The 26855-nt window shown below is 43.6% G+C and overlaps 1 protein-coding gene across 1 annotated transcript in view; it reads left to right on the top strand.

Annotated features, from left to right (window-relative positions):
• skia (v-ski avian sarcoma viral oncogene homolog a) overlaps positions 1-24257 on the top strand; it is a 71925-nt gene extending 47668 nt beyond the window's left edge. Inside the window, exons 2-7 of the mRNA XM_054609766.1 lie at positions 14470-14586; positions 15709-15824; positions 16325-16632; positions 16736-17064; positions 18517-18747; positions 20501-24257. Coding sequence (XP_054465741.1) covers positions 14470-14586; positions 15709-15824; positions 16325-16632; positions 16736-17064; positions 18517-18747; positions 20501-20689 — 1290 coding nt within the window. The 3' untranslated portion in view covers positions 20690-24257. The remainder of the gene's footprint in view (positions 1-14469; positions 14587-15708; positions 15825-16324; positions 16633-16735; positions 17065-18516; positions 18748-20500) is intronic.
• The last annotated feature ends 2598 nt before the right edge of the window (positions 24258-26855 follow it).

The raw sequence follows: 26855 nt of genomic DNA, 5'->3' as shown, positions 1-26855 counted from the left end.
CCACTTAATGCCCAACTACAACAAACACGGCCATCAATAGACGTAGCTTTATGCGCCGTATAAGGACGCAGTGTGTTCAGTGGTCTGTCTAAAAAGCAGGCAGACCCGGGCGGCTGGGGCCTGGTCAGGAGAGTGGCAGTGGCTAGTCGTGGTGTCTGAAACAGCTGACAGGCTGACCTAATCCTACCCCCACAGACAGGAAGGAAAAGGAGTGTAGCCTCTGGCCATCGGAGCCGCGGTCTCTCAAAGACTGCTTGTTTTGTGTACAGCGAGGGGTTAGTCATTGGGCAAGCGGGCGAGGATTTGCAGGCAAACTGCACGGCTTAAAGGGGAGCTTGTTAGCCTAACTCACATTCATCTCTGACTGATGTTATCAGCTCTGATCATTCCGGATAGAAGGCATTTAGAAATAACATTTCTTTAGCAGAATTCATTCCAAATATTCTTAAAAAGAAAATCCCAAATTTACTCCAGAATTGTATTGCCCTAAAGCAAGATTAAGAACATAGACCATGACTTGGACACTTAAACTCCGGTTTCTTAAGCGACACACATGTATCGACACACACACACACACACACAAGCTCAGTTTTTGCTACTACGTTAGAAAAACACCAAGAGAATTGATTAAGCCTGATAAGATGTGTGCAGACTGATCTGTGACTGGATCTGAATTTGTAGGACCGTAGCTCGAAAGAAAAGGACAAACTGATCTAACATGAAACAATCGCCCTCACAGTGTGCCTCACAAGCACCCAGTGTCTCCCTTCTTCTTAACCCTCTCCATACGTTGGTCCAAAGCTCAGGATGACTCATTTCTCACTCATTTGCGTGGGTTTCCAGTTATTTAATTGAGGGGATAGAGCAGATAGTGGCCAAAGGATTTAGCTATCATTGCTGAACCCCTCTGGTGTCAATCCCCCAAACAGTCCTAATCCCACAAAATCCAGTCCCACTTGCTCGATCTCCATGCGGCTCACCATGCTTTTGGCAAAATGCATCCAGTGCATATAGATGAGGGGAAAACAGTGGGTTTTACTCAAGGTAAGCACTTCTTCTGTCACTGGAGCATGTAGGGGTTTGAATGGAGTGTCTCGCTACAGTGCCTAAATTAGCAATACTACACGTTTTTCACTAGAGTTCCTGCTACGCCCATTCACTGTATTTCCAGTTAACACAGGCTGTAAACACAGACTGTGTCACACGGCTGAACCGAGTGATCACACATATATTTATTCATGCATCCGGTGCCAATGACCTGCCTTGTTTACGCAGGCTCATTTACTCCTCCAGGTGCTCCTGTGGATGTGGTTTTAAGAGGGCCCTCACAGACTCACACATTGTTAGATTCACACCTTCCATTATCCTCCAAACCGTCATATCACCTTCGGTGTCTCGAGTGCCGGAGGCTTGTTTATGTTATCAACGATTCAGTTACAGCGGCTGAGTCACAGCAGACCACTCCATCTGCCAAATGATCACCCCACGAGCCTTTTTATTTATGTTGTAGCCGTTTACTGGAAGCTTTAACTGAACTGGAAGTCAAGTGTGACGAGTCCAGGCTGCATCCCATTCTGTGCCACTATAGACCTTGTTAATCCAAAGAATATTATTCAGTTCATTTGAATTTGATTTCAACACTCCTGCTCTATCTATTTAATTAGCTGCTGCCATTTCACATATACTCAATATGCAGTATAAGTTAGAGTCCTGATGCCCGTTCGGGTGGGCCTCCAATATTTATGGGCCTTTCTGGGCAGCAGGTTGTGTTTTAAGGTGGTTTATTCACCCATTCCCATGAATACGATGTTCAGGATACAACATGATCCAAATGTCTGATGTAGTAAATAGCGATGTTTCCATTCAATTATCAAGTGAACTTATACTGTCTGTAATCCGCCAGTAAACAGAGAAGAAGTAGAGAATACAAAACGTCTTTGTGGAAATGTGAAAGTTTTATCACATTTTTCTGTTACCATTCAGCTTTTCTTTTCTAAAGAGTCTAAAACAGCCCTGGATAAACACACCAGTAAAAGGAGTTTCACTTTTCTATGACAACAGGGCTGCTTCTTTATTAATGCTCCCTCCACTCAATACAGCTTTATTATACAAGTTTAAGATGTCATAATGGAGTTTTCATTATTCATGAGGCATTGTAGCCATGATAAAACTGTGGTGGTGCACCACAGATGGCTCTATGTAGAGGAAACGTTGCATCTCACTCCACCCCAGCAGACAGTGTCTTTAATGGTGGCAGCTTTCAATGTCTCCCATGAGGCAGCAACTTCATAATACACCGCCCCCACCCCTCCCTCCAGCTCTGGGTCACAGTGAGATAGAGACAGACAAGGCGAGATTGCAGGTTAAGACTGTAATTGGTGGTCGGCCCCGGTCCCTGGTAGTGGAGGGCTCCAGGGATGAGGCTTTAGCAGGGGTAATGATGTCTGTGAGATGAGAGGGGATTTGACTGCAGGCCCCCACGCTGGCTTAAGTCACCCTCATCCTCCTCTCTGACAGGAGGATCCATGCATGGCAAACCCAATATGACAAACCATTATCAGCCATCCACCTTCCAATTTTCCAAAAGTCCACCCATACCTTTGAGTCCACTTAATAGCACAATAATCTTGAATGGGTAAAAGTTATAGATAGGAACCAATTAGGCATGTCAGATTTCAAATTGGAGCCCAACATATTTCCAGAGGACGTAAACCTGTCCTAATCCTTTTCAGATTAGTGACAACTTCCTGTTTGTGTTCAAAGGGTGGGAGAGGGCTTGGTTTGGGGTGTCCAAGAAGGGTTGAGAGTTTGATGTAGACCAGTTTAGTTAGTTTTCTATTTTTGTGTACGTGTGTATAAATTTGGCGACTACAAACAAGTGTGCACACATACACATATGTGTGCAAGCTGGCTGTGTTTGTCACATGTTAGGTCTTGTGCAGCAGTCTGGACCGGGGTACCCAGAATGCCTGCTTGTGTTCCAGTGCCCCGTAAGTAATACTTGAAAATCAAAGTGCCAGCATGTGTGTGTGTGTGTGTGTGTGTGTGTGTGTGTGTGTGTGTGTGTGTGTGTGTGCGTGTGCATGTACGCCCTCTCCCTCCACTGCAGCAGACAGCAGCAGCATCCATGCCCCCACCTCCCACCCCTCCAGTGCTATTTATGTATTTGCTTAGCCATGCGACTTAACCCTTTCACAAGCAACCTCAACCTCGGGGCGCGTATCACGCCAAGCAGAAATATGCCCTATGCCCCGCATTCCCCGATGCTGCACACACAGAAACACACACAGAAACACACGCACTCTAGACTCTCTCCTCCCCTCATTACCCATGATTCATATCTGGCTCCCTTTTTAAAACAGGCCAGCTCTTTGCACCAATGCAAGGCAAAGAGCCATCAGCAGATTTTTTCCCCCTATCGAGCCGTGAATTTTTTTTAATTGTTGATGTTATAACAAGAAAATATGCAAGAATTGTATAAACAGGCCAAATATGGTGCGATAAAGGAATTGATATCCATCAGCAGCGCATATTGTAAAGGGTGAGGTTGTCATCTATCATGAACCAGTAAGCATTAAGATGTCTTTATGTGAGATTGGACACACATCCAGAAGTGCCTGCACACAGGCCCAGATCAATGGATATGTGCATTAGAGTATGAGCAGGGATTAGAACATCTTTAAAAATGGAGCAAAATTGAATTATCCTGCTTTTAGATGGCTCTGTAACATTTGCTGCCGAAGATCATAAAAGGGATGTTAAATTCATTTTCTGGCTGTATTTGTCCATCTCTAAACTGGTCTGGAAAATCGAAGCTTCCACCATAAAATATTTTCGCAATGTTTTGTTTGTGGATATGGCCTTAAGCTAAATATCAAATATCAGTGTCATCCTCCTTCAAAATGATGAATATGATAAGGATTGATTGATTAGACTATTTAGCCAGCAGTTATTGGTTATTTAGTTAAAATTCCAGCAGAAAACATACAACATTTGAAATTGGCGAGAAATGTAAAATGATCTGACGATATTATAATTGAATATTATCTTATCATATTTTTGTGTTGCCATGAGCGCATCACAAATATGTGAGTATCTGTATATGTCGGCTGTTAAGTCACAAGAAGCTGCAGTACAATATGCTTTAGGTAACTTAGACATGACAGTTCATTTCATTTTACACTTTAAATTTAAAATGTAGACATATTAGCTAAAATTATTGAGAAGCTAATTTAATGAATTCTTAACCAAACTATTATTAGCCGATAAACAACTCCAAATTTTTGGTACTGGATATATAAATCCACATTGCAGGCTGAACATGTAGAGGTTCAATAGAGAATCTGAACGCTAGCTTTACATGCTGGCTGTGACACTGCATCATGCACACCCAGCCTATCTATCTTGCATGTTAAATGTTAGCATTTGATCCCTCTAGAAACAGCGAAAGCCAAGGAAGGGATGGAAAAGGAAAAGCCATGGAAAAGTCCAGCTGTATTTATTTACCCCCCCTACCCTCCCCCATCTCCATGTTGAGCTTTTGAGCTTTCCGTCTCCTCGGTGGGCCGGTCCCTGGCTCTCTGCGGCTGAGAAGAGCTGGTCTCTAACCATTCCCACGGAAGGAGTTGCCAAAACAAATTTGGCTAGAGGAAACGGAGACCCTTCTACCTTCCCAAACCTCCAAATCTCTTCCCTTTTCTTCCCCTTTTTCCGAGTGTGTGTGTGTGTGTGTGTGTGTGTGTGTGTGTGTGTGTGTGTGTGTGTGTGTGTGTGTGCGTGTGTGCGTGTGCGCATACATTCAAAGCTGTTCTGCATGGCCTTCAGGAAGCAGTGGGAAGACTTGCGGCACAAGAGGAGTTTTTCGTTGCCTTCGCTATTATTATTATTATTATTGTTATTGTTATTATTATTATCACTCTGTGTTTTCCCACACGTATCACTGTTGTCATGTGAAACTTTGCAAACAATATTTTGGTGATTTCCACGTTCTCACTTCAGTTAGAACATCTAAATCACCCTCCACGCGCTGTGAAACTTCTGTGACCCCCGTGGCTATTCATACGTTTGGTTATGTTCACACTGCAGGCACACACTGCCAAAATTATATTTTTTTTGGGTGACTCAGATCATTTTTCATAACACTGTTGCATCACTTGGAATCTTTTTTTTCTTCATTCTAATTTGGGCCACTTCATTGGTCCCAGATCTGATAAAGGTCATTTCTTGGCAACGTTGAATAGTCATGTCCGAGTTCGTGTGATTGACTTTCACCCCAAACACCCCCCAAAAAAAAAAAAAAAAAAAAAAAGTCCTACACCAGACTGGCAATTTACTGCGTAGCATCGGCTAGATCTGGCAAGAGTCTGACAGCTATCCGGCTCTGCTCCATAGACTTTCATGCAGATGAGATGTTCTTCATATTCAGGCAGGTTTAGTGGATTCGGAGCTAGTCATGGTGAAACGTTTTGTAGTCGTGATTCTTGTTACCCAGAGAGGTTGGAAGAGGAGATATATGTTGCCAAAACATGACAACTTTACTTAAAAACCTGTGGAGCTAAAATTAGCAAGTTACGTTAGCACACCATTATCTAGCGTTAGCACTTCTATGCTAAGCTAGCTACTTAAGCTATACTGAATGCATATACCTGCTAATTTAGCTTTTTAATGATTCTGCCTGCTTCTACATGAAATCACTTTTTTTTTTTCAAAAAATGTGATCATTTTTAATTATGAAATGCAGTTAGTGACAGTGTGGGCTCCATGGTAACGTAGACAGCTTGACAGAGTCGCTGCATGGGGGCGGGCTTAGCAAAGGGTCAAATGAGTGCTAATGCTTGCAGTGTGAACGTGGCCTTTAAGACCCATCACACAGAGATATGGTGGTCTAGCTGAAAACGAGGCTGCCCGTCTCATGCCCTTTTAGATAAGGAGTAGGAGTTTTATCTGAGAAATGGTGTGTTTGTGTGTCCGGCTGCTGCTCTCTATTCACACTTGATCACTTGCCAAAAACTGTTTACATGTCTCTGGTTTCTGTTCTTCTTTTTTTTCCACCCCTTGTTGCCTTTTTTTCTCCCGTTCTTTGCCTTACTGTCCTTCCCTCCTCTGTTTTTCCTCATGTGTTTGGGAATGTCGGCCCTCCTTTCCTTTTGGGACTAGGGGACTTATTTAGCTTCTGGTTCTCTCAGTTGTGATAACAGTAGCATAGGTTAGCATTGTGTAGCATAGCCTGAGTGCTAAGGTAGTTGCGTACAAGATCCAGTTGAAGACCCACTTCATCCATTTCATATTAAGTGGTGAACGTAAAGCGGTTACAGTAAAGATATTTATCACGACATATTCATCACATATGGAGAGGTTTTGTTTTCCTCTAGTATCTTTTCAATCACTTACAACAAGCATTTAACCTTAAGCCTAGCTAGCGACAGCAGCTTTGGGAGGTCTCTCCTCTGTTTAGCCTCTCTGGACTCTTCCTGGAAGTGGAGGTCGCTGGAACATCAGCAGGCCCCCTGTTAAATATTCTGAGGGTCGGTGTTGAAATAAGAAGGAATTGAAATGTCAGATTTCTAGTGTTATACTGTCCCTCAAGGAAATCGCTGGGCGCTGACAGGCGAGCATTTTTTTGTACGGAGCAGCAAGTATGAGTGCAAACTGTTTTTGGCAAGGGGCCGTGGAAACATAGTGTCTTTTTGTTTTGCTTGCAAGTAGCAGGAGAATGTAGGAGAGGCTTCCCTGCTAATGGGATAAATGATGGCTTGTGTGGGGAGCGGTGGTACAGGCAGGTACCGCTGGGGCCTCCTCTCTGTATATAGCTACCTACATATAGTCCCAACATCTGCCATTTTCCACACATACACATTTCGAGTCCCAGCACTGTTCTCCAACAAGCTCAACAAGTTTGTACTTGCTCTTTGTAACTTCAAACTCTGAGTGAATGAACGTGTTATGTGCTGAGCGCAGGAGAAATTACTCCTCGCCGTATCAAAGTGAATATTCGATGAGGTCATTTCCAGTGTAGTCAGCAAACCAGTTCATCTTGAAGTCGGATCTGCGCCTCGGCAGGACCGAGAACCAGAGATTCTTAAATAATAATAATTTTGATGCTTTGCAGGGCAGCGCTGCAACAGTTTGACTGTAAAGTGTTTTTGCTATTTACTTCATTGAAGACAGAGGCCCTATTGTTCTCTGTGACTCCTCAGCCAAGGAGATGATGGTGGGATGAACAAGTTGCCAAAATTGGAGCTCTGTGAGTGTGTGTGTGTCTGTGTGTATAACCCACAAACACACAGACGAGGAATCTCAGTTGAGCCGCGGCGCTCACTGTATTTTTATCCTGTAGGTTTGTATGGGCGTGGAGCGACACACACACATTCACTCATACACAGTTGCAGTGCCGTTGTGACTGAGATATGAGCGTAGCAAGGTGGTGAGAACGACACAGCAGCTCACTCTACCTACGCTGCTCATAACAGTTGTGCTCGTAGCAGTCATGAAATCGCTCAAGCCTCAGGGGGAGACTAAAGCGCCGCATACAGCTTGTTTGTTTTCTCCAAGGCCAGCGGCTGATGAATTCAGCCTGGAACCTGAGCGTTCCAGGTCAGCCTTTTTTTTTTTTGCATAAATAGTGGAAAGACATGTTGTCCAACACCTGTTTGTTACCCACTGTATGTTGGGCTTTTGTGGTTGCATGGCTGCATGAGCTCTCATTTTGCCTCCAGGAGGGCCTCCCCCCTTCACAACACCAAGGGCCCCTCAGAGGAACATGGAGGGAGGTCAAAGTCAGGTCACAGGCAGGGTGCGGCTCTGCTCACCCTCCTGAGGGAAGAAAGAGCAAAGAAAACAGGTTGTTTGCCCTTTCATTTTAGCCGAATCTCGGTTGAGGGGGTGGGGGATGTTGGGTTAGGCAACCTGTCAAGCACCATGTTACTACAAGTTGTCTGTCTCTGACAGCATGCAGTCTTGACACTTGAGTCTCATTATGCGGTCAAAGCAGAAAGGAATCTTTGGTGAAGGAAACATTAATGATCAGTGTCATGTTCTAGAATACGTAAGGTTTACACAGCACTGAACTGGCATCAGATGTCAATTAGTGAGGGGTCATGATTTTTCAGATTTTCAAATAAATTATACAAACGTTTTAAACCACGTTTCACAATCTTACCTCTGGGGATGTGATTTGGTCAGTTGTCATGGAGATTATCCAGGCTTCTAGATGTGAAAATGTCATAATGACGGCTGAGCAAACTTCCTCCGTTGAGGCAGACCATGACGCACAGTTGAAAGCTATAGAAAAAGGCTAGTAAGGTAGAACTTGAGTAAGGATTTTATTGTTTCATAGTGGTGGTTTTTGGTGGTTTGTTATCATGGCAGTAGTTGTGGTTTTGGTTAATGACCGTCATCTTGTTCCATGAGTTTGTAATGGAAGCTCTTTTTTCCCCTAAGCCCTTTATTTGTTCATGCTTTCTGCAAGTTTCTTTATTTTGCTTGCTCTCTTTCTCTACGACTAGAATCTTGCTTGTTTGCAGAGGACATCCTGTAATCTATGAGACAGGAAACGCACACAGACAGATAGACCAATAGGGCGGGGTGGGGGTTGTGGGACAGACAGTGAGAGGAGGGAGTGGCAGCAAATGAAACTAGGAGGCGGGTTTAGATGGAAATTACAGATTGTGTCAAGAAACAGATTCTGTCACAAGAGCAGTGTTATTCAATTCGGGTTTTTTTTTTGGTTTTTCTGAGCGACACTCCTATTTTCAACACCACAATGTCGCTGCTGAAGCTGGTTTAACCTCAGACGAGAGATCCTGTCCTGAGATCAAGTTTTCAGACGGCAGTCATTACGAAAAAACCACGAGCTCCCTCGCAGGCCTCTTCTGGCATCTGTCCAGCAGAGCTCAACAACAATTACCTTTCCTCCAAATGTGTTCCTTTCTTCACTGCTTTAAACTCCAATTTAAGTTTTCACTAAAAACAGAGCTTCAACATGGATACGCTGGTCAGACGTTGTGTCAAACGCCCCATTACGTTGTGTGACACTAAGCTGTGTTTTTTACTTCCACCAACTCCTGGGCTGGAGTTTGATCAGCTGTACAGAACTCTCCATGAACTCTCTCCTGACCGACTCATCTGGAGCCCGGTGGGACGTTGCTTCCTCAGTTTACTTGCTAACAGAAACAACCCTTCTGATTTATAAAAAAAAATAAAGGTACAACAGGAAAAAGAACACAGTGTGTTGCCAAAGAGCACAGCTGATTTGGAACATTTCCCGCAATCCTTAAGCGGTCTTGGAGAGCATTTCAGATTGTCCTCAACTTATTGAGGGATCGTATTATTAACTGCCTGAAGGCCAACACAGTGAAAGTGTAACATGCAGTGCACGTTTGGGGCGGGGGGATTTCTTGGCTCCTTACGGGTTGTAATGGTATACCGATATCATGGTATCCGCTGTATTTAAATTTGCTTATCTACGGCATTGAAAAAATATCACACTCATTTTAAAAGCTCACAGCTTGTGTTATTTTTTATTAAGTATCCATATAACATTATAGTTACATGGTATTTTTTTTTTATCAGGTTTATGATTCTGATTATAATACTGTATACCGTGATATTTTCTGACACTGTTATCGTACCTTGAAAATCTCATCCCGTTACAAGAAACCTAGAAAAACTGTATAAGAATTGCTCATTGCTTATGGACTCCAGGGAAGTGAAGCAGAGTTTTGGTGTTAATTTAACATCTGCATCCAGAGAGAGAGAGAGAGAGAGAGAGAGAGAGAGAGAGAGAGAGATTGCTTAAGAAACTTGGAACTGGGATCTTGAGTACTGAGAAACAAAGACCAGCAAAAGGTTTCGCTACTGGTACAAGCCTCAAGAAATCCAATACTTTATATTGTGAAAAGCACTCTTCATGGTATTTTGTCTAACTGCGATAAACATCAGTGACCTGCAGACAGAGGAAGTGTTCTGAAACTGAGGGTTTCAAAAGGCACAGACAGTCTTCAACTGAGAAGACTGTTTTCACTCCACCCATCCTGTCTCACACACACACACACACACACACACACACACACACACACACACACACACACACACACACACACACACACACACACACACACACACACACAGCTGTACTAACAGACATGTACACCCACATCCACTCGCCCAGACACGTGCTCACACATGAGCCCCTGCATGGGGGCCCCTTTGGCAGCTGAGACGGGCCTGCCTCTCTCACTATTTCCACATATGCTTCCCCATGACTTGAGGCTTTGTGACTTTCTCATGCAGGGGCTATTCCTAGCTGCCATGTGTGAAGTAAGGGGCCGTAAATGAGCGTTCAAAAGCTTCAAAAGGGCCGATATTGATACTTTGTGCCGTTGCTTGGCTAATGTCACGCCAACAAACTCGCTCTTGGACCACAAGGCAAGGCAACTCCTCACTGCAAGCATTGATATCGATAATAAAGTGATATCGGCCTGTTAATATAAGGCCAAAGTCATTTCCTCCAGGTACCAGGGTAATGCTAGTGGGGAGATATGAGTAGGTGTCATGTTCTCAGTGCGAGGTGCCGAGGCGTAGGCGGAGGAGTACATAGTTGGTGCAGACTGGGCAAGTCTAACGCACATCTCGAGCTAATCGGGAAGCCTTATTTTTAGAAGTGTGACATCCTGTCTATGTTGTGTAATCAGCACCAGATCACAAAGGGGGCGGGGCTGCTAAGCGCACGTATTTTTAATGTGTCTTTGAAGTCGGCCCAGCTCTATCATATGGGTAGCCCTGCTTATCAGGAGAGCACTGGAAAGTTCCCAGGGAAAGTGTCTGTGTGTGTGTGTGCGTGTGTGTGTGTGTGTGTGTGTGGGGGGGGATTACACCACTCCTCACCTCTGAAAATTACACCACTCCTCACCTCTGCACTGGTTTACCTGAAACCAGCCCAAGGGTCCCTGTGAACCAGTGCCACGGACATCACCAAACCCACCCATCCAACAATTCATCCACCCATCTATCCATCCGTCCTCCCCCCCCATCCATCCACCAATCCATCTAATCATCCATCAGGGTATTCCGAAAGTCCCTATCCCTAGCAACACTTTCCAGCTCTTATTCGGGGAACCCCAAGGTGTTCCCAGGCCAGACGAGATACATAATCTCTCCAGTATGTTCTACTACTGCCTAGGATCTTCCTACCAGTTGGATGTGCCCGAAAACACTCCAAAAGGGAGTCGTCCTTTCTTTAAGGCTGAGGCCAGCCACTCTTAGACATCACCAAGCCTTGGGTTTGCTTTTTAAAACAGGAATTCCCACTGTGGCCGTCTGTTTGCCTCATGTCTCACGGCCCAACTGTTCAGTAAACTAGTCATGCAGATTTCCCCCTCCGCCCCCACCGCTGAGCTCGGCTGCCAATTGTTGACCCCCGACGCTCTGCTCCATCCAAGATTACCGGGGCCGGATCTTGCCCTGATGGAAAGCCACAGTGTTGCCAACCGGTAATCCACGAGACGAGGACTGGCACGTGGCACAGAGACTTTGCCTGGAGGCAGCCCAGTGTGTGTGTGTGTGTGTGTGTGTGTGTGTGTGTGTGTGTTTGTTTGTGTGTATTGAACTAGCCTTTTGCCTCTGGCCCCAATATGTAGGACATATCTCTTCATCTCTAGATAACCCACAAACTACCAGCCACAGTCAGGTTTTTGTTATACTGTAGCGTCTGTCTTTTGACTAGATAACACCATCAAAATATACTGTTATTATAAAGACAAGCTTTTCAACATTAAAATGCACTGGCATTTTAGTGACTCCGTATCTACACACTGTGGATGACACAATGAAATGCATTGTGACCAGTGAAATGTAGATTTAAATGTCATTTAGCTTGTATTTTGGGGGTCTTGTGTTGTGATTTCTTCAACTATTATTTTGCTACTACACTAGCAGTAGCGCTCCAGTGATAGCAATATCAGTCAGTTGGTTTGTTCACCGGACTAACATATTTCAGCAGCTATTGGGTGGATTTGCATTCATTTTGGTACAAAATTTACCCAGAGGATGGCTCCTCGTGATCTCCAGACTTTTCATCTAGGGCCGACTTGTCACCGGTGGTATCTTGACACGCTTTGGGTTAACTAATCAGGCTACGGCGCTGTCCTACTAATGCATGTAAACTCGCCATGAAATCAGCAATTTAAAACGCCTGTGGTTCTAACCCAATCCAATCTGAATGTGCTTAGACAATACATCCAATAAACGAGGGGTTTGCAATGTTCATAAATGCGTGGAGAAGTCTTTGAAATGAAACTTCTAGAGGTGTTCTATCGGAGCAGACAGAAAAGGACGTCATCGGTCATTGAAGCCTTCTGATGTCGTTCTGGAAAGTCGTTGAAAGTCATGGGGTTGTACATCGAGCCGCGTTGCTGGAATGAGGACAGCTGCCACATCGGCAGACCTCAGCGGTATTTGTCCGTCTAGCCACGCTACTTTCCTGTGAGAGCAGCTCTGATTACGCATGTGGCATAGCATGACACACTGCCAACAGTATCTAACCCCATTACAAATGACCACCTGTTGACACCACGCAGGAGGTGTGTGTGTGTGCGTGTGCACTGAAGCAGTTTGCTGGCTGCACGCTATTGATTCCTGAGGAAGATCCTCAGAGACAAATAAGAGCGAGAGAGCACCACAATGTGTACCAGAGAGAGAGAAAGAGTCATGAGTGAGTAAATACACCCCCTTTAGAAATCGGTCGGTTTGACAGAGCGAGCCCACATATGCATTACATGTGTGTGTGACCCCCACTTCAACACACGACCTGAGAAAGAGTAGAGAAACGGGCTGAGAGAAAAATTCCACGACGGGACACTTACTGTTGAAGGAAGACGTTGAACTTTGTTTCAGTAGTTGGTAAAAATATATTTTCCTCCACATGTTCTGTTGCTGCTTAATAGAGACAATCATTACTAGCAATTAAAAAAAAAAAAAGTTTTGTATTCCCATTCAATTAAAATATATGCAACATCAAATTGGACATTTGTGGTTAGAATGAAATACTTGCAAATAAGGTCCATTTTTCCATCATTTTCTCCAGAAAAAAGAAGAGTTGATTTATATTCTGCATTACATGCCCACATAAGACCCATACAAAGTAGTAGGACTCGAATTTGGATAATTCATGTCCTCTGTTCAATCAATAATGCATCGGAATGGAGCGCTGCTGGGATGAGTCCTAAAACCTGCAAATTAGTTCCCCCGTCTCAAAGACAGTGGGTCTTTGGTTAGATGTCTGAAATAAGGTCTGTGTTTACCACAAGCCTAAGAGAGTTGGACATTGTGCTATAGGATACAGAATATGTCAGTAAATACCCCTCTGGGGAATTTTGAAGCTTTAACGTGTCTTAAAAAACGCTGTTGCTAACAAGTGTCCAAACGAGACGAGTATTTTAGATTGTATTCAGGCTCCAAAAATCATAAAAGCGGTGTTCATATGTGAAGATTATCTCGCTGAACAAAACTTGTAATTGTCATAAACAATATTTTCTGCAATTATAAAGAAAATAATGGAAAAATCGCATTGGCTTTTTGTCGAGGGAACCAGTGTGATGCTAACTTCCTGGTTGGCCTACAAAAATATGTCATCCTGCAGCACTGTATCGCTGGTAGTTTGTGTGTGCGCGCCTTTGTATGTCTTTGTGTGTATGTGTGTGCGTGTGGTAGCTAGTGACAGCCACAGCTTGGAGAGGCTGAGGTCATAGCTACAAAGCCAGCCTAACGGGGGGAGAGACAAACCGCTATTTGTTTGTCTGTATGGATGTATCTGTGTGTGATAGACAGACAGATACACACACACACACACACACACACACACACACACACACACACACACACACACACACACACACACACACACACACACTGCCCCCAGTTACTTTCTCTCTAGGCTGTGCATGAGCAAACACACCTACCTGTATTGGATTGTGTGTGTGTCAAAGTCAATACACACCAAAACACTACATCGAAACGCACACTCACACTTCCAGCTATCAGACACCTCCGCTGGCACTATCGCACCAGGCCTCCTCACACACACACACACACACACACACACACACACACACACACACACACACACACACACACACACACACACACACACACACACACACACACAGTTATTGGCCTGGCTGACACAATTGGGTGCATTCTCAGTTCACTGACATTATAGTGTGACAGCCCTTAGCCAGCTGTTAAGTTGACAACTTGTGCATTCATATCACTAGTGGGAATAAAAATCAATTGGGTTTTTTTGCACTTTCAAACCTGTTTGAAGTAGTACAGATGTTTATTACAAATATTTGTAGACTGAATGTAGTCCTCATCATAAGTTTGTATGTACACGTCTCCCTGAATTTTATATAACCAGATCTCATCATCCTGCGTTTTTTAAACTTTAAACAGCATGTCCTCCTTCTCTTCCAGGCCTCCGATCCCATCCCGATCAAAAAGTCAAAACATGACGACTTCCCATCGCAAGCCCTGCTGGCGGACAAAGAGAAGCAGCACGACTGGCTACAGTCTCTCGCCGCCTCCAATAAGGTTGGTGTTGCCAAGCTCGGGGGGGTGGTGATGATGATGAAGATAATGATGATGCATGGAGCATGAGATGAGGTGTCATGTAATATCATACAGAAGTTTTCGGATGAGGGTAGCGCTTAAATTTAGATTTGGCAAGCCATGCTAGCAGAGGGGGGTAACTGTAGACGCCACGCGCCCCGCAGATTCACTTAGTGAGACAGAGAGAAGAAACACAATATGATGGATGTCCCCTCTGAAGATCAATATTCCCTAAAGAATCGTCTCTGGAGGCATGGTTCCAATGGTGGTTTACTTAGAATGTCTTCAACTACTAATCTTCATACTGACCCCTCTCCAGTCACACAGCACAAGTCTCTGTAGCATCATTACTTACACTGATATATTCACACCTTTTTTAATCAATGGACTGGTCTCCATGAAAAGGACTAATAAGTGAATATTTATCACAAATAAAGCCTGAAATATTTGACTGATTCATTTTGCTTTTCCAGACCGTAGCCAAGGTCGAAAAGCAGTTCTGACAACAAAACGACTCTTAAGGCTGTTTTACAACAACAAGGATTCATTTAGCCTAAGAGTAGTTTTAATCAGAGTTCAGCTGAACTTGGTTTTAAAATGAGTAAATCCAGATTCAAAATTAAGCAGAGCTCTGTACGCTTAAAAACTAATTCACGAAAAGTTATTATATTATATTAAATGTAATAAATATGGAGATGCTTGCTTACCAAAATTTAAATAATGAAAAATACTGGGGGTTTCCAGTCTATCACAGGGCTGACATATAGAGACAAACAACCATTCACGCTCACATCCACACCTACGGGCAATTTAGAGTCATCAATTAACCTAACCTGCATGTCTTTGGACTGTGGGAGGAAGCTGGAGAACCCGGAGAGAACCCACGCTGACAATACATTCAGAAATGTTGCTTCTTTTGTTAAATGGAAAAAGAATTTGTAGAAAACATATATTGTCAGATTCAGGTTTTATATGGGCAATAGCATCAGAAGATTTAATGCGATATCCAGCCCTTACTGTATCTAAAAATGGAACAACTGTTATTGATCGCTCTGGCTGTATCATCACTTGTGATTTAAAGTATTATCGTTGTCTTTTTTTCAGGGGCTTAACTGCATTCAGCCCAGACAGAGGCCCTCAGCTTTCAGACCCTGGTCCCCCCACATCTCTGCAGGTGACAAGGAACCATCCAGTCACCCCCTGGCCCTGCTGAGAGACAGGTGAGCCCATCACGACGAAGTCCAGTGGACCAAACCGCCATAGATCACAAAAAATGCAATATCTGGACATCGTGAGAGAAGCAAGATGACAGCCATTTTGGTCAGCTGGATCTGATGAGCTCCCAGCATGCTCTCTCACTTGTCTGGGTGGGCTGCTGTCAGAGGAGTCAAGTCTGACTATGCCACAGCCTCCCACACTCCACCATTCACACACACTCATGCTGTGGGCAGCCACTTGGCACGGTGCTGCCTATGCAGGCTGCACCATATCACTCTTGATCTGCCCAGTTTCTCAGGAAGTGGGAGGAAAGAGCTGCAGGCATTTTATTAGAATGTTTCTCTTCCCTGGTTGGCTCAGGCAGCTCAAATCAAACCACACAATCTGGTACTGGCTGTGTTTGCTTGCAAAACTCAGCTGTTCTTGATGAAGTAACCTTTATTGATGTAATTGTACATAACCATCATGAGATATTAAGTGACATTGTCTGGTGTTCTTTTAGCTTCTACAACTACAAGAGCCTGGAGAAAGCCGTGGCCCCCAATGTTGCCCTGCCACCACTCCCCCAGGGGAAAGTGGGCCCCATGTCCCCGTCGGTACCCAGCACCTCCCATCCAAGAGGGGGGGAACCCCCCGGCGAGGGTGCCAACTCCAGGCCTCGCAAGAGGAGAGCCACAGGGGAGCTCCAGCCCCCAATGCCAGAGGCCCCCTGCCCTCCGCCCTCAGCTGCCAGCAAGCCCCCGGCACCGCCAACACCTCAAGAGGAAAGGGACTCTGAGGTGGAGATCGAAGTGGAATGCCGCGATGAATGTAAGCAAAGACGTGAGACTAGATGTTTGTGGAATGTTAGGTATGGGGCTCGACCACCGGAAAGGCACCACTTAATTTCTTTCTCTTTGGTCTCTCCCAACAGTCACTTCGTCCCTGTCCTCCCTGTCATCACCGTCCTTCACCTCCTCCAGCAGCTCAGCCAAGGACCTGAGCTCGCCTGGCACCCAGGGGCCTATCTGCACAGTCACGCCGGGCGAGGTCACCGCCCCGCCAACCACGCCCGTCGCAGCCGCCGTGACCCCGTCAGAGCTGGGCCTGGAGTCGGAGCTGGAGAGCCTGAGGCAGGCACTGGACAGCGGACTGGACTCCAAAGAGTCAAAGGAGAAGTTTCTGCACGAGATTGTGAAGATGAGGGTGAAGCAGGAGGAGAAGTTGGGATCGGCCTTGCAGGCCAAACGCAGCCTCCAGCAGGTAGGGCTCCGCTCATATACGACGTGTATCGGAAGTATGTTGTCTGAGTTTGAAATGTGTACGTTAAGTAAACAGATAGAACCAAGATATGTTTAGTCGAGCTTAGCACAAAGACAGGACTACACCCTCCAACGACTCCAAAGCCAGAGAGCCACAGCGCTCAAGTCATAAACTTCACCTGAACTGGTTTCACGCTTCAACACTTGAACATTTTCAGTCATGCATAAAAAAAGATTCCTGACTTGCGTTCGCCCGAGAACTATAAAGGGATTTGGAATACATTTAAAAATGTTCATACCACATATAGTAGCAAACTCTTTCACCTAAACCCACCTCTGTGGCATTCAAGGCAACCCCGGTGTTAAAGTGTCTCTATTCTCACACTGATATGCTATATATATACAAAGTGTGTGATTGCATTGTTGTGAATGCCCCGTGCTTTGTATCACTGTTGGCTGAGAGAAAGGGATTTCCCAGTCCTCGCTGGCAGCTCCAACCAACTTTAAGCTTCTGCCTGCATTCTTGAAATCCAACGAGACAGAAAGTTTTCAAAGTTGGCTCATGGAGGAAATTACTTGAGCTTAGGCATCAAAATGCAGAAGTCGATTTGAAAGTCATTATCACTGTCAGCAAAGCTTAGCATGAGTTGGCAAGTGATAACAATGAGAGCGGATGTTGCTGCAAAGGGAAAGGCCAGACTTCCATTTTTATTTTTGGTCTTGGACCGAGAACAAGAAAATGCCGACGAAGGAGTCTGTGTGGGTGAGCGGCACAAAACGCATCCTGAGCAGAGAGAAAAGCAATTCAAGACGGACGGCATTCCACTTTCACTTTCCATCAGTGCTCATCGGCGAGGCAACACAAATCCAACGACTTACAGGCTAATCAAAAAGTGGTCCATTTTTAAAGAAAACACTGGTGGAATCCCTGCTGTGATTGGCTGAACTAACCCTGAGGGCGTTGAAAGAGTGCCGATTTAAAGCCTCTCATGTGTAAAGGTCTTTTTTGTCGGACCGACAAAGCTTGATAACAGACATGTTTGTACTGCTAAGTTCTCATGAGAAGGCTGTGGATGTGTGTGTGTGTGTGTGTGTGTGTCCCTCCCCCCCCCCCCCACACATGTTCTTCCAGTGATTCAGAGGAAGGAAGCCTCCCTTCTGTCAGCCCACATTTTGCCCTAACCCCTGACATGGCTCAATGTAAACACTGACATGGACCATGCAGCCTCCTGTAACACAGAACAGCTCTCGGGTGTCAGTGGCTCAGAAACAAAGCAAAACAGCCATGAGACAGACATATTCACCAGCATTCATATAGGATACTGAATATTCTCAACGATTCTATCGAATAATGTGAAAAAAAGAAAGGAGAACAAAGCACATATCCTAAGTGGATAATTGCATATTTACTGTGTGAACCCCAAAATGACAGTCTTCCATCTCTTCTTCCCAGGAGCTGGAGTTCTTGCGGGTGGCCAAAAAGGAGAAACTGCGGGAGGCGACCGAGGCGAAGCGAAACCTGAGGAAAGAAATCGAGCGCCTGCGAGCCGAGAGCGAGAAGAAGATGAAGGAAGCCAACGAGTCGCGGATCCGCCTGAAGCGGGAGCTGGAGCAGGCCCGGCAGCTGAGGGTGTGCGACAAAGGCTGCGAAGCCGGCCGTCTTCGCGCAAAGTACTCGGCACAGGTTAGTCAGCGTGCACGTCCGCGTAGCTGTCCAAAGAATCTGTCAATTAAACAATAAACTAAATAAATGTCACAAGATTAGATGAAACTCTTGTAACCTCTCGATGATTCATTTGAGAGACAGGAGACATGGGTTAATTTGAATTCAAACAAGGCCGTGCATGTAGACCGATGTCTGCAGAAAGTCTAGACCAGTATGTCAACACCCTCGGAGTAATTGCAGTGTTTCAAAGTTTCGTGTGTCTCAAAAACTCTCAAGGTCAGCGGAGAAGAAGGCAAGGGAAAAAAAAACAGACACATTTCCTCTTCCCCATTCAAAAATAAACGGGTGTAGCCTCAAGTGCACAGACGAAGGATACACCCTCCTCCTCCCCCCCCACCCTCCCCGAAAGGAAACAGGAAGAGACGTTGACTTCCCTCAGGCACCATGGGAAATGCAGATTAGACAAAACAAGAGGGAGGTTACGCTCTCAAGCTGCGTCTGCGTTCCTCCTCTGCAGAAGGAAGGCCGTCATTAAAACTTTCAACTCAGGACAAGACAAGAGAGCCGAGGCTTTCAGCATTAACCATGTGCTCTCAAACGCCACGTTTCTGATGCCTGCTGCTAGACATCAGCCTGACACAAGTGACAGGAGTGAAATATTACTTTATTTCTTGACTAGGTTTCTGACAGCAGTCATTTTGACACAAATGTAGATAAGCTATAATTAGAAAGCCAATCTGCCACTGCAGCAAAATCATTTGACGGGAATATCCTGATTGCTTTTGTTTCCCAGCTTGTGGCGGTACCCAGCTTCCAAATGTCTGCCATAGGACCAGTTCCCAACCATTTTATATGGAATTATTTACACAGAGAAAGCCTCTTCGTGCTGATAACTTAGTGGAAAGGTCTTTTTAATATTCACTCCAGCTTTCATATTATAATGCTTAAAATCACTCTCAATCATAAAAGTTAAAACAGCCAAGGAGTCTCAAAGGGCCTAAAAACACTGCTGGACAGAGGTCTACATTAGGTTGAAGGACCAGAATGCACTGGGTAAAGTGATCACATTCTGATCACAGCATTGCATTCCAATTCTCCACCACGGACGCTGGGTTTCATTGCTGCCATGGATTGACTGTAACCTGTTTCAGTTTCTTTTATTCAGAAATTCACTTTACAGTCATATTAGAATGTATCCAATGTCTTGTTTCACGCATTATCCAGTGAGGTTGAAGCTTAAATAACACAGGCTTCCAACGCCCTTAGGGGCCCAGGCCTTATCCTCTTACAGCCGCAACCTCAGCTTTCCTCCGCTGCATTTCTTCAGCAGCACACCCCTAGAGGTGGAAGCTAGAGAGCCAGGCTGAGACAGTCTGTAGTTCTTCCTCGCCTCCAACTTCTTCACTGTTCCGTCAAATGACGGCGCAGGACGCAGGAAGAGCAACAGATGTTGTAGCAGGAGAACTCTTTGTAGGTCAATATAGCACAATGTGGAATTTATTGCTTCAATGGACTACATTTACCATCAACGCTGATTGGAGCACATAAAGGTGGCGGATTTTCCCATTAAATTTGGGATCTTAAAAAAAACGTAGTCATGGGCTGGAGTTGGAACATTGTTCTCTAGAATGATGCTGAAGTGTGTAAACATGATTATGATTGAAATAGCCCCATAAGCAGTCTATGTAAACAGCTCAGCTCTGAATAGGAACCATCGGCTCAACGGTTGCACCATTACGCTCACATCTGCTTCCTGCCATGTGTTTTCCAGATCGAAGACCTCCAGATGAAGCTGCAGCACGCCGAAGCCGACCGCGAGCAGCTCCGAGCCGACCTGCTGCAGGAGCGGGAGGCCAGGGAGCACCTGGAGAGGGTGGTGAAGGAGCTACAGCAGCAACTCTGGCCCAAATCCCACAGCGACAAGGATGGGATGCCCATGGACACGCCAGCTGACAACTAATCCAGCAGCTGACCACGCCGCCCCGCTATTCTTCCCCCATCACCACGATCGCCAACATCCTCTGCCCAAATCAGACCATGAACACACCCAGGCATCCTGGGCCGGCCACATCGCACCACTGTCCGTCACGCTCGCCCTCTAGAACGCAACGATGAAAGACTCGATCAGAGACGAAAGAAACAAGGAGCTGTGTCCTCATCCCTGCCCACGAGAAGTCAAGTGAGTGGTTTCCTTGGACTGGAAACGGCAAAGTACAATGCTGCTTCAAGGAAACAGGTGTTTCTAAAAATCAAGCACTGACTCGCACATTACAAACTCACTGAACTACACGAATGAAAGAGAAGCAGCACAACGTGCGGTTGTGCCCGGCAGGATTATGGGATGAGACGTCCGTGATAATAAATGCTGAGAGATGATCATATTATATTGGTTAATAGGTGTAACAGCGGTGCGTCCAGGAGGGCGAGGCTCAACCCACAGTTCCCCAAAAAGTCTCTGCCACCGTCCCTCACCACGAAGAAGATGGTGGAGGATTCTGAAGACATTCTAAGCTATTTAAGAGACTACATAGCGAAATGTAAACAAAAGAAATAAAGGACAGTTTCTTTATCTCTCTGTGCTATTGAAGTTTGAAAAATATAAAAGATAGAAATAAATCAGAAGATGAACAAAAACAAGCAAATGAACTTCCCACAGTGCCACCGTGGTTTTGTCGGTTATTTTCAGGAAGCCATCGCAGTCCACTGAGGGGAAAAGCGTTGAGTTCAAAGTTCAAGAGACCTGTAGTTTCCTCCCATTGTTGTTTTATTAAATCATTTATTTCTCTGAGCAGTGGGCGGGCTTGTATTTGGGCTGATATTTTCTCTCCTTGGTGCAGACCCCGAGGTTGGGAATTGGAAATAAAAACATGCTGTGTTAAAGGCACCTTTCTAGAGAGCGCTTGTTTTGGATGATCAACACCAAGATCCGACAGTCTCAGTGTTGCTCCCACTAAGTCACACACTGGTCGCCGTTTGATTTTTAAAGCATTTGGGTCAAAACCTTAAAGCGTGTATCTTGTAAAGATAAAATACTCCAGATGTGAGCGGGGCCTCGTTGTCTGGTCTTGTAAGCGCTCGAGTGATGAAAGCCGGCATGTTTTTCTATTCCAACTGACATCAGACACCATCGTCTATGACATCATAGTGGGCTGGATTGGGCGTCCTGGGCAAGAACCACAAAATGTTCATTTTAATTAAATTAAGTTATGTAAATATAAATGTATGTTGTTGTTTTGTTTCTTTTGACTTTACAATAATGAATCGCACTTTGTCATAACAAGATACTGTTATAATTGTAATTGTACTCCCACTATTGTCTCCAATCTTACTTTGAAAAACATCATCGTATACATGACTGCTACCATATAAATCCAGTAAGCATTTTGTTGATTATATGCATCTCGAATAAATACTGTTGTTCTGTTTCCATAAAGGCAAAGTCTTGTAAATAAACGGAAAGAAAAAAGGCTCTGCCTGTTGCTTGCTGATGCAGTCTGGGATTGTTGGAAAGTTTCTCCCGCTTTTGTAATATAATTGACACAAATATCGCTCGAGCACCCGGTTACAACTCCCAACCAATTTGACAAAATTTCATTAACAGCTTTCCTCGGCCAGGTGAAAGGTTTATCTGAAGCCTGAACAAAAAAAGGCACCTGTTGGAAGAGTAAAATCAGATTTTATTCCAAAGGCGGAGGCCACAAATCTGCCGTCACACAGTGGGTACAATGCAATCAGAATGTACATTGTGTTAAATGCTATGTTTCCTTTTTGGTTGTTGATGTTGTTTTTAAACGTGGAGATATTTTATTGCTTGTCTGTTATGTTCACTTTTTTTCCAATTGAAAACTCATATTTTCTTTATGCATGAAATTTGAGTTTGCCATACATATAGTCAGTTATTGGGCATTGATGCTGTACATGTTAAGGTTTTATTGTGTTATGCATTTTAAAGCAATTTGTCTTATTTAGAAGAGGAAAAGGTAATTCAAAGAAAAGATCTACACATAGTATATTGCTCTTAAGAAAAACAAACTTCACACTTGCAAAAAAACAAAAGACGATAAAAAAAGAAGACGAATAAAAGAATAAAAATAAGTCGATGCAATGCTGGACAACCTCAAGTGCCTGGACGTGGGCGAAAGGTTTCCAGATTAGGAAAACTGATGACAAAGCTGTCGGGGCTGGGCCTCTCATCATCTTCCTGTTTGCAGGTTTCAAATTAAAAGCCCTTCCCTTGCTCAGCAGCTCTTTTTATCAGTATTCTTAAAACCAACCAGTTTACAAACTTTGTGTTCTTTTCCAGTGCAGAGAACAGTTGAACAAATGCTAGACGCTTGAGGCTTGTTTTTCCCTGAATGAGTGCTTTATTTTCTTCATTTGAAATCAATGATATGCATGTTCAAACAATTTTTATAGAAGATCTTATAAAGCCACTTGCTTTGGCGAATTGTTACTTTGGGTTGTATATAAAGACTTTCGAGGATGATAAAAAGGGCATTATGTTAAAAGCCCTTTTCTTACCTAACATTATTGATGTTCTGCGTCTGCGACTTTAGCAGACATAAAATTGGTACATTTTGTAGTTGTTTTTACACTCAAAAGAGTCGATAGCCTATGTGTAGTTTACTCATGGTTTTCTACAAAAGAAGGGAGACAATAACGACATTGGCTCTTCACTCTCCCGCGCAAAATGTAAAAAAGCAGTTTAACAGCGTCTTGTTTTCTAAAGGAGAACCATTTTGCTAAATAATGGACGGTAAAGCAAGCAATAACAGTCCATATTAATAGACAAATAACTAGCCAGTGTGGAAATTTGAATAAGAATTTACAATTGTAAATATTTTTTTCATTTACAATATTGTATAATATATGTACATGGTGTTTCCTTTTTCAAAAAGAAGTCGTTTCTTAAAATAGCTGTCTTGTTTTCTTTTGGTTTTTTTTTTAAATTGTGTTTTAACTGAACAGCAGTGCGTAAGAGAATATTCCCTACATAAACATTTTAATCCATTTCTTTTCTTTTTTTTCCTTTTTTTTTTTACTGTAGAGTCTTTATATTGAATGACTTTTTTCACCAGTTCATATATATTTTTAACAGTATGTTCAGTATCAGATAGCAGGCCTACCGTATGGGTCACACACAGGACTACGCCACCTTGCTGATTGTTTCCCCCTCATCCTCATGTATCTTTTTAGCCCTGTGCTGCTGCTAATACTATATAAACCTTACAATTCTAGAACTATTTTTATGTAAGAGGTAAATGTAAGCTTTCCCATTCATTAATGCCACATATACAGTATGAAAAAAAAAGCCTGGCTTCTTCATCTATCCTCCTTGTTTCCCTCATCTTTTCACGCCTTTTTCCTAAACCCTCCTCCAGCAACACCCTTCCTCTTCTCTCACGACACGGACTATATTGTAAAGTAAAGGACTTTATGAGATTATGTTTGAAAATAGCTATGCTTATATACTACAGTGACTGAATGTACAGTGTATAGATGCATTACCAGAAATAAAGTTGTTTGTCCAGATTGAACGACCCAGTTTCTTATTTTTGCTGCCTGTGTGGTTAACAATATAAGCCCTAAATATCCTGTAAATATGGCAGGATATTGTTCTAATTTTTTCCCAACGATGAGGTCTGGACCCTCAAAGGGATCTCAGTGTTTGGTTTGTCCGCTCTGGGCTAATGTAGAAACATGGCGACGCAACAAAGCAGGCTCAGTGAAGAGGACCCGCTCCCTGTGGCGAAAACGCACAATTATTAGTTTCAGGGGATTTATACACATATGAAAACATTATTATGAACAATTATATTCAATTTCTGCCAATAAATCTCCCCAAATTCCACACACTGTTCCTTTAAACTAATCCTAATTACCTTGGACCAGACATGGGATAAGAAGCCAAGATGTCAGGGAATCAGGGATTCAGTTTGTCTAAATTTAAGTTGCCTTTCTTGCTGCTCTGAGGGGAATTTCTCTTCAGTTTTGTGAAGAAATCAAGATTGAAACTCTGTAAATTGAATAAAACCACCTAATATGGGGCTAATTTATATGTTTTGACAAAAGGCTGCGGGTAATCAAAATCCTCCACTGGGGACCATGAAAGGGATCCAAAGCATGTGCTAATCTGGTCACAAAATATAGTATAGATATTTTATTATAGATTTACCTTTTACCAATGTTGGTTGTCGGGCAAAAGTTTCATCTGGAACTAAGGCTGGTGATATGAAAACATGTCTTCTCTTTAAAGGGCTACTTAAAAGATAAAAAAATAAATAAAAAAAAGGCTGCAATTGAAGCAGCAGATGCCAAGACTTTTAGTCCATAGTATGGCTCAATATCCCCCCAAAATGGCTCCTACATTTCCTATAATGCAACTGAAAACCATCCACTGTTATATATGTTTTCAGTTTGTTTTCAGTTTGTAACATGCATGATTTCTATTATAGTTTCCATGCTGAGATAACCCTGATGACATCACTATGACATCGACAGAGTTATTTTCTCAGACATTTTCACTCCTCACAAGGATTTAACGTATTTGTTAAGCATAGAATTTGGGTAAAGCGGATTGCCCCTTTAATTCTGAAGTGTCTATATGAATATTTTATGGTTCTCATGCAAACATACAGATTTGCTGACTCCGACTGACATGAATCAATTCATGCAGATAGTATTTGAAAGTTAAAACTGTATGTGAAGTGAGCTAAGATGTCTGAGGTAAAAACTGAGTCAAGACCAGACATGTTCCAGATTTATTATTACAAAATCATCTGGCACATGTTTCATTTTTGTTATGATCAGGAAATATTTAGAACTTACTGATGAGTATTCATGGTCTGAAAAGACAAAGGAAACACATCTCAAACAAGTTGGTTTCAGCCTCACAGGTTTGAATCCCTAATTACGGCATTGGGAGAACCAAAGAACAGCAAATACAAGCAGCTGAACACACTAAGACAAAGACCAAACAGAAGGAAAAATATCAGATTATGCAGAACTCCTTTCAGCAAAACCATTGTGGAGTTGCTTCAGTGCAGTGCAGAGGCCACGTCTCCGCACACCAAAACAACACGAAACATTCCTCTAGTTCCACCCTCTCATCCGGTTTATGTACACAGATATGGTTTTAGGGCAGCCGTTGGAGAAACCTCTATAATTACTATGAAAACCTTAAGAAGGAAAAGATGAGCTGCAAACCCTTAACTGGAAAGGAATGTGCACCAGGTCTCAAGTTAACGCCCACTCGGCCTGACAGCATTTGATGAAAACATTCATTAGTGTGTACACACACAGCAAGGGTCACATGTTTGTGTGTGCACAGTACAGATATATAGTATGCAGGGTATGGAGAAGCAGCAAGTGAAGTTGGTTTCTGGTTTGTTTAACAGCATACCTGCAACTCTCTGAAACACAAATGAATGACTTTAAGAACCTTCAGAAGCTGCTTTAAAATATATTGCATACCAAAATAATGACAAAAGAAGCTAGCACAGACTCTGCAATTATGAATGTGTAAACTATAAATTAACAACAAAGTAAGCTATAAACTGAAAGATTAAAGCTTAACCCACATAAACATTTGCTCCACTGAGAAGCTAGCATTGTCTCTTCTACTCCAGTCATAGGCTTCATGAAAAAAAGAGTTGAAAATGAAACAAAGACTTTATGTTGAAAAGACCTGTTGTCTCGACAAAACTCTACACTCGACTGCTGAGTGACGAAATGACGTGGCTCTTCCAGCGATCGATAGAATCCATGGGCCCAAAGAGCATGCGCACTAAGCTTTCCTTTTACCCCGCCTCACAGCTCTGTGACCGATTCACATGAACAGTAGCAAAACATTTTTTTTTTATCAACACAAAATGCAAGTGAGGCTGACCAACATGTCATGAGTTTTGCAGGTGTCTGGTCATAAACCAAAGTATTAGGAGGAAACGTCAGGGGATCACTGAAGCCACTAGGACCCCTGGGAACCATGAATACCCAAACAAATGATTGTGCCAGACCATTTCCTCGATGTGGAGGTATTTTATTAGATAACTGAGAATATGGACTTGCTAGATGAAAAGTAAAGGGTTCACCAAAGCTATTAGCATATATCTACTGGGGAATGTGAA

The sequence above is a fragment of the Anoplopoma fimbria genome, chromosome 12 (genome assembly GCF_027596085.1).
Source record: "Anoplopoma fimbria isolate UVic2021 breed Golden Eagle Sablefish chromosome 12, Afim_UVic_2022, whole genome shotgun sequence".
NCBI lineage: Eukaryota > Metazoa > Chordata > Actinopteri > Perciformes > Anoplopomatidae > Anoplopoma > Anoplopoma fimbria.
Note: the sequence above shows the minus strand (reverse complement) of the source record. Positions and strands in the feature narration are given on the sequence as shown.